Here is an 8,419-nt window from a genome sequence, read left to right as displayed (position 1 = left end):
CAGATGTCTCTGCACTAATTATGAAATTAGTCAATTGTCACCTTCATAAACAAACTTCGTTTTGAAAACAGGGAGGAAACCAGACTACACACATAGCCACAATTGACCAAAAGTATGGGCAGAACCGTTTTACATCGGAGGAAGGGCGGTATATGCTGGAAAACAAAATCTAAAACTGATAGCTTTGGCCCTTTGAAGCAGATGATCATATTAAAAGTGTTAAGATGTGTAAATGACGCGACAGCTAACCAAGTAAAAGTACGAAATGCCCTTTGGACTTCTCTGCGGGCTTGGGAGAGCAAAGATCCAGTAGTTGGGCTTCTATCTATGTGAGGAAAGTGTCATCCAAAAAGAGGGGATGGGCGTTGTCTTTGTGTGAGGTTTGAATTGAGTCACCTTGGGCTCTGTGTCTGTGTTAACTGGGAAACCTCAAGCAAACCTGCGCCTTTAAGACTCAGTTGCTATCCAAACACAAGTAAACAGAGTGGACCATTAGCGGGCGCCGGGCTTGGAGGCGGAGCCTGGGCGCTGCAGCCTTGCTCCTCTGCAGGACGCCCGCGGAGAGGGGAGGCGGGGCCGCTACTAAAGCCTTGGACTCCCGGCCGGGGGCAGCCTGGGGCGGGACGCGGGCTGGGACGGAGCTCAGCGCGCTCGCTGCCGGAGGGTGATGGCCCTGCAGGGCTGCGGGCTCCGACTTTACCCGCAGTCCGCGGCCAGAAACTGGCCCAGGCACCGGGATCTGGGCGAGCTCTGAGCACTCATCCCAACACGCTCTCGCTCTTTACACATCCCGCTTCCACGGACTGCGGAAGACCAATTACCGCTGTCGCTTTCGCTCCCCCAGATCATGTCCTCGGTTCCCGGGACAACGAGTCGAAAAAGAAGTTCGCCCAGTTTGGACCTCATGACCTTTCCAAGCTGTGCATCCTGCTATCCGGACCTAGTCTGAACCGCGCTGCCCAAGCAGACATCGGTTCTGGCGGTGAGTGTCCTTTCCAGGGCCAGGCTGTAGCCTTCCAAAGGAAGGGAGGGATGTGGGTGCTCAAGGGGCGCCCAGGTTCTCAGTCTGGGGCGCTACAAGTTCAGAAAATGAAAGGCAGCCGTGCGGACCCTAGTCCCGGGCCTCGTGTTCTGGCCTCCTCCGGTCCCTGCACGAGACTCCCAGCTAATACACTCAGTTGTACTTTTGTGCGCTGTCCCTTAGTTTGGTTTTGGTAGATTTACGCATTCGGCAAGATTTATAAAGGCCGATCATCGTACTTTGTGGGCAGATCCCATCACCCCGTGATATTGCTCCCCTGCTCTAGAAAGCGGGATCCACGCTTCCTCCTACTGCAGCTCGGGCACTCAGCACGGAAGGGCCGGGACACACGGTGCAATCAAGCCAGCGACTCCGAAGGCGCATTTCACAGGGGAATAGTCCAGTCATGGGTGATTATGTTTTCCAATCGTGTGCTGGCCTCTTGCTTTTTCTCCTGCTCCGGTCTTCGCCCAGAGGCCAACAGGCAAGCTTCTCAGGAGCTGAGACGCTTGGGTTGTCGAGAAATAGCTCGGAATGGAGTCGCGGTTGTAGGAAGGAGGCAGGACAAGGTGTTTGTGGAGGCGGCAACGCTGGATCGGTCTCCCCACCTGTGAGCAGAGAACAAAAGAGTTCTGACTGCTTTCGAAGCGAAACTGGGTGCAGACAGCAACTTTCTCTGCTCCACAAATTCCAGTCTTGAACGGAACAAGAAAATGAAATGGAGAGGGAGGGAGCGGAGACAAACCCAGTTTATGCGGAGGGCGCCTTAATTTAATTAACTCTTCGGGAAGGCAGAGGCAGGGGGAAGGGGCAGGAACTTCGTGCCTCCCCCCCCCCCACTTGACCAAATTCTCCTCCTCTACCATGATTTTAGATCTCTTTCTACTATAGCTCTCTGGCTTTTACACAGTTCTGCTGTGTTTGAACTGAAAATCAGCGAACATAACCATTCATCCATTTGTCATTTTACTCAGAAGTCCATACACAGGGAGGGTCTAGCAGATGACGCCGAACGAGGGTATTATTATTATTATTATTATCATTATATAATTCAATGTAACATCACTATTACCAACGATTGGAGATTTTTTATCAAATAATCAGAAACCCTGTGCTCTCCAGTGTTTTTAAAGTTTTACCAAACTGAAATTAATATGTACTTTGCTGACAGCCAGCGAAATTAAATTTTACAAATCATCTAACATGCCTGAGAATTCCATTGAAAACCGATGAAAGAAATGTAGCTTTATCTCCATTGAACCGTTTATGACTTTTCATGGTTTAACTTTCCTCGCAAAATTAAAGGTAAGCAGTGGCCCGAAACATGCTAGTGAAGAGATGACAGCAGAGGCGCCCATAGTTAGTATGTACGCAGCCCCAACAAAACGAAAGTACCTTAGTTCCATGGGTTGACTTAAGCGATGGTTTGACTTACATTGCTAGAGACTAAACAGGGGCGTGGGAATCTGAACTCCCTGGTTATTTATGTTTGGTAGGTGTTTAAGGGCACTCTATTTGTAAAGAGATATCAGAGGGCACACTGGCTTGCTCTTCCTCAAACCAGATGACTCTTCCTTGAAAAGAAAGCAAACTTTCTATAAAGTGGCAATTTGGGACTAACAGAAATGATAAGTCTCCTTTCTGCAGTATAAATCACTGGGAAGAGAAGAGTGGCGCTCGGATCTCTGCAGACAGAATTAAGATTGTGACCTTTATGGCAGAGTTAACTTGGAGCATTTGGAGTCAGAAATCATCAATTTTTATAGTTGTTCTGTCGACCAACAGAGCCATCCTGCCACCTCTGTCTATGCTGAGAATCATGCATTGCCTCCTGCATTTATTTCTAAGAAATCTAGACTGAGAATAAATCCAGATAATCCTTTTGATTTCCTCTCCATGCAGGAGTGAGGCTGCCTTTCAACACTAGGTGTAAAATGGTTTGACTTTCTGGAAAATCCTTATTACCTATGGAGACGGAAATAAAGATGAAATTTATTGTTTTTAATTGAAGAGTAAACAGCAGTGCTGTTAGTAGAATCTTCCTACACACACACACACACTCACACACCATAGGAGAGGGGTTCAGTGCTGCAGCTGAACAACAGTGAATAGTGATTTGTGTGGTGGGAAAGTTATTACTAATGGGAGTTTACAGTTTCGGTTGAATGCTCTGACTGAGACCCTCCGACTGTTAGACACTTCTCATTAACTCCCAGCCTGAACGCCCAGACCACATACCACCAGGCAGAAGCAGTTCATTAATAAATCTCTTGTCTCCAAACTGTTCCAAACAGTAGAGGAAGGAGGGAGCCCACGGAAGCAGCTAGTTTCAACCTTCCTAGAGCGCTGTGTCATAGCGCAGCCCTCTCAGCCTGCTGGCAGATAGAGTCTCAAACAACCCTTCAAAAACGCTATGGGGCAGAAAATTCGGTGCAGAAAGGATTGGGTGGGCAGGGAGAGTAGGGCAGGCCCTAGCGCCCCCCTGCCTAGTCCAAAACCTCAGGTGTTCCGGTGTTAGCGACGCCTTTGGCCAGCTTTCTTCCTTGCCTGGCGAAGTTCTCAGCTCTAAACCCTGCACCTGGGAGGCCACCCTAGGCGGTGCTGCCAGAACACGTTTATAAAAGGGGGTTGGCTGTGGGAGACTGTGGGCTCACTGTGAACGCAGTTGAGGTGCTCCAGGGGACCTGGGTTGCCCCTGTGGACGTGGGCATCAGGCTGCAGGTAGCCTAGGCCTCCTGCAGCTCCTTTCCTTGGCCGCCTCCTGAATGCTCACTTCTTTCCGCTGCTCTTAAGGTTTCCTGGGGGTGCCAGATCAGGAAGCAGCCCCCTTTTTCTGAGATCCTAGCGCTCAGTTTGGGAAAACAGGGTTCCAGACTCAGGTTCCGAATCTTCACCCCGAGGAACCATGCTGGAATCTGAACCACCTGGAAGGGATTTTGGTAAGGGGGTGGAGGAGAGGCAACCCCTGAGAAGAAGGGGTGAGTCCAAGCTGAACCCAGTCCCGGAGGTGTCACTTTTCCTTCCTGTGGGCCGGTCACTTCTGTTAAATGAGAGTAAGGCAGAGGCGAGGGGAAAACAAACAAACAACAAAACAGCGAGGTCAGCGTGAGGAGAAGCTGAGCCCTGCAAGCCCGGGAGGACATAGTGCTCCGGGTAAGCGCGGGAAAGGCGACCTGAGTGGGGCGCAGCTTGGGAAGAAGCCACACCTGTGGATCGAACCAGGCCTTCGGGTCCCGGATCGGAACCACGACCTGCGGTGCCCCAGGGAGCTGGCAAGCTCCGAGAGACAGCAGTTGACTCTGTGGCCTGTGGGCCTTGACCTCTCAGTCCTCATGATTTCCCCACTTAAGAAGATGCGGGTGATAGTGGGACTGACTGGTGCAGCACCAGAGCCCTCTCTGCCCGCCTTTCTTTCCCCGGTCGGAGCCCCCGTCCTGGAACCCGACCTTCCTACCACCCGCTCGCCCGAGGGCCTCTTGCTGCCCAAGCTCTGGGAAACTCCGTGCAGACTGGCGGGGCTGATTTCGTGGTCTTGGAGGCTAAGGAAAAGGGAATTTAAGAGATGTCACAGGCGAGCTCGCCCAAGGACTGAAGAGGCTGGATAATTAATCGTGATGTCTCCCTCTCTTCCCCGGACATTTTTAGGGATTCCTCTGCGTGCTGTTGTTTTGGGGGCTTTTCCCCCTCACACCCTCCGGCCTCTGAGACCTGGAAGAAAGGGGCGGCTCCCTGCACCCCTCCGGAGCCTTCAGGAAGATGGGGAGCAAGGCCTTGCCAGCTCCCATCCCACTGCACCCGTCGCTGCAGCTCACCAATTACTCCTTCCTGCAGGCAGTGAACACCTTCCCGGCCGCAGTGGACCACCTTCAGGGCCTCTACGGTCTCAGTGCGGTGCAGACCATGCACATGAACCACTGGACGCTGGGGTACCCCAGTGTGCACGAGATCACCCGCTCCACCATCACGGAGATGGCGGCTGCGCAGGGCCTCGTGGACGCTCGCTTCCCCTTCCCCTCACTGCCCTTTGCCACCCACCTGTTCCACCCCAAGCAGGGGGCCATTGCCCACGTCCTTCCAGCCCTACACAAGGACCGGCCCCGTTTTGACTTTGCCAACTTGGCGGTGGCCGCCACGCAAGAAGATCCTCCTAAAATGGGAGACCTGAGCAAGCTGAGCCCGGGGCTGGGGAGCCCCATCTCGGGCCTCAGTAAACTGAACCCGGACAGAAAACCCTCCCGAGGGAGATTGCCCTCCAAAACAAAAAAGGAGTTTATCTGCAAGTTTTGCGGCAGACACTTTACCAAATCGTACAATTTGCTCATTCACGAGAGGACCCACACAGACGAGAGGCCGTACACCTGTGACATCTGCCACAAGGCATTTCGGAGGCAAGATCACCTACGGGATCACAGGTGAGGCTGGGGACTATGGCAAGGTGAATCTGCCCATGAAATATCCTATTAGATATTCCAAGTGTCACTAAAATCCCCTCTATTATAGAATGCTCATCCAAACCCCTCCCAAAGCTGACCTCAGTACCCCCCCCCAGTCTATTTACCTCCCTCCCCCAACCTCGCAGCCTGTTGAGGACCGCTGCATTCTTTGAAACAAGAAAGAGCTTTCCTCTGTCCTTGAGCAGGAAAAATCTTGCCTAGGAGTCAGTAACTGTTTCCTCTGAGTCGGCCTTGGTACTGAGTGAGAGGTGAAAAGGCTGCGGGATCGCAGCTGGAGGGGTGGCTGAAGGGTGCAGGTTTGGGCTGCTGTGGCGCCATTTCCGGACAATCTACGGGATTCTTCTACACCACCACCCCCCCTCCGCCCCAACACACCTCCTGAGTGCCCTGGAGCTCAGGTTTTCTTATTCTTTGTGGGGGTCTGGAGTCACTGTTTTTAAAACGTCTCTCACCTACCATCACACCCCAATAAGCAAAGGACATCGGGTTAAAATAATTGCCGTGGCGTGGAGGTTTCGCTTAAATCTACCTGTAACTTCTGAGGTGGGACTTCATCCTTGAGGCCAAGAAGTGATTCGCAAAAATCATCTCCCAACCCCCAGCCTTGCCTTCTGTCTTGATTTAGCCATTTTAAATCCCAGAGAAAACCCTGACGGCCTAGAGAGCTCACCAGCTCCAGAAACTTCCCAGAGAGGTTGGTCAAGGGAACATAAAGCCAGACTGCTCGTGAATGTTTCCAAGAGTCTGTTAGTTGAGGTTAACCATAAACAGAATTATACAGAAAATCTAAAACAACATAAGTAATAGAAATTCTGCTTTCTTTGCCCTCTCAAAATTTCGTTGGAGAAATTGTGGAAAGAATGATCATTTCAATGAAAACTTGTATTGATTTTCAGGTATATCCATTCCAAAGAAAAGCCCTTCAAATGTCAGGAGTGTGGGAAAGGATTCTGTCAGTCTAGGACCCTAGCCGTTCACAAAACTTTACATATGCAGGTAAGTTTATTTTCTTCTTTTAAAAGTGCATGTTTTATTTTTACCATTATGGCTTTACATGGAGTGTCCAAGGCAGGGATGTCTCTTTAATGGTTCTTTTTAGATTAGCTTTCTGGGGTGGGAGAAAGCAACACTTGTTTTTAAAATATAAAATTAACATTATGTAACATAAAGAATGTTTCTTAATGAACAGCCCAGCCGATTAACAATAAATCCTAATGTTAGTAATATATATATATATATATATATATATATATATATATATATATTCATTCCATCTGTTCTGCGTTTAAAGCTTCCGTGTTTGGGAGGCAATAAAGGTAATTTTGACAGTGGAATCATGATGAAATCCCATATGCTGTCTTTCCCAGGGGGCTCGTAATTTGTAGTTTTCAGGACATAGAGGAATAGTTTAATTTCCCAGCAAACAGGAGCTTCATTACCCGGGAGAATGCGGTTCCTTAAAAAGGACTACCGTAATCCGCCCCCCCCCCCTTTCCTGCCCTTGACGCCGCGATGAAATACGTGGCCCACCGAGGTGGTCTTATCAGTGCAATCGGGCCTCTGCGGGTGCTTGCTCCTGTGATTCACTATTGGCGGATTAGGAGCACAGATCTGTCCCTGCAGGTCCCCTCTTTTGTTGTCGCGCGCTTGTTATTTTAAGGCTTGATACGGGTAAGACAGAAACTGTTGAGGAGGGTGCCGTGGTGGTGTGAAGGATTAATCCTTTGCCTTGCTTCACATCTGAACAGGAATCTCCACACAAATGTCCCACATGTGGAAGAACCTTTAATCAGAGAAGTAACCTGAAAACTCACCTTCTCACCCATACAGACATCAAGCCCTACAGCTGCGAGCAGTGCGGCAAAGTGTTCAGGCGAAACTGCGATCTGCGGCGGCACAGCCTGACTCACACCCCGCGGCAGAACTTCTAGCGAAGCCCAGGATCTGCCCTGTGCGGCCCCGGCTCCCTCCCCCCCCCCACACCTCTCCTCGCCTCCCGCCCCAGGGGCCCATCCCTACCCTCAATGACCCCGGCTCTTCCCTGCCTGCAGCCGCACCTGCAGTTCCAGGGAGTTAACTGTTCATCTGAGGACTGAGAACTCTCTAGAAAGCCACACACTACCCCCTTCCAAACCAGCATGTGCTAGATCCTTGTAGATATTCACGGCTCATTTTAGAGCTCTGTACATAATGTTGTGGGTCTTCGTCCTGTCGTTCTGTCTGTTTTTGTATCTTGTTGGATGCACCTAGACATGGAAAACAAAAAGCAAATTTATCTTTAAAGACTGTATTTTCAAAATAAAACCTTTCTCGATTCAGTGCTTCTTGAGATTCATCTTGCTAGCCAATCCCCGTGGGTTCTGGAGGAGTGGACAACCCCTGCAGATTCAATAGAGAGGATGTTCTTTATCTCTAGGTTTTAAAAGCAGGGCTTCCAGTTCTCTTAATAAAATTTGACACCCCCCCTTTTTTTTTGTACAGGGGCGTTTGGAATAGGATCGTGCCCTTTTCTTTTTTTTTCAAATATATAAAATTGAACAGCCTTAGGGTCTATCCCTCTTGTTAATTCTAGTCTCGTGTGTTTGTTAAGTTTACTCCAGGTAAGTATACTATAGTAACCATTGTTGATAACACACTGTTACACCCTTGAAAGGCCCCGTGGCAAGAAACACAACTAGAGGAGAGAAGGGAGCTTGCTGTTCTGGAAGAAGTCCTTGACCTGTTGTTGAAGTTTATGGTGGGCAACTTTTCCTACTATTAGACTTTGAACACTGTGATTCTCACTATAAACACAGACTTTATCCTGCCTTCGGGGAATGAGTGTAAACTTCTCCTGCAGAACAGGAAGATGGTGAGGATGGGGGAAGAGGAGGAAGAGAAGCTACTTAGTTGTGTTTGCACACAATATTTCTCTCTAAGGGTGGAAATCAATTCTGTCAGAAGT

General features: G+C 49.8%; 1 protein-coding gene across 3 annotated transcripts; it reads left to right on the top strand.

The window, feature by feature from the left end:
* The first annotated feature begins 624 nt into the window (after window positions 1-624).
* Window positions 625-7,779, top strand: Osr2 (odd-skipped related transciption factor 2). Of its 3 annotated transcripts, none has more exons than XM_085831982.1 (4): window positions 625-982; window positions 4,853-5,433; window positions 6,372-6,471; window positions 7,224-7,779. In XM_085831982.1, exons 2-4 carry the CDS (start codon window positions 4,922-4,924, stop codon window positions 7,404-7,406), a joined length of 795 nt encoding a protein of 264 aa, XP_085688108.1. In that variant the 5' UTR covers window positions 625-982; window positions 4,853-4,921; the 3' UTR covers window positions 7,407-7,779. The 3 variants fall into 3 exon arrangements, with proteins under 3 accessions (XP_085688108.1, XP_021039325.1, XP_021039324.1); XM_021183666.2 differs by having other exon boundaries at window positions 4,667-5,433; window positions 7,306-7,779; XM_021183665.3 differs by having other exon boundaries at window positions 4,667-5,433.
* The last annotated feature ends 640 nt before the right edge of the window (window positions 7,780-8,419 follow it).

This window comes from Mus caroli, unplaced genomic scaffold (assembly GCF_978045245.1).
Source record: "Mus caroli unplaced genomic scaffold, Mus_caroli_1 scaffold_16, whole genome shotgun sequence".
Taxonomy (NCBI): domain Eukaryota; kingdom Metazoa; phylum Chordata; class Mammalia; order Rodentia; family Muridae; genus Mus; species Mus caroli.
This window is presented reverse-complemented; position numbering and strand designations above follow the sequence as displayed.

What these genes read in the sequence shown, in the direction of transcription:
- Osr2 (XM_021183665.3), top strand. Translation starts at nt 4,778, where the DNA reads ATGGGGAGCAAGGCCTTGCCAGCTCCCATCCCACTGCACCCGTCGCTG. An exon ending in GATCACCTACGGGATCACAG is followed by an intron (nt 5,434 to 6,371) that starts GTGAGGCTGGGG and finishes ATTGATTTTCAG; the next exon opens with GTATATCCATTCCAAAGAAA. An exon ending in ACAAAACTTTACATATGCAG is followed by an intron (nt 6,472 to 7,223) that starts GTAAGTTTATTT and finishes ACATCTGAACAG; the next exon opens with GAATCTCCACACAAATGTCC.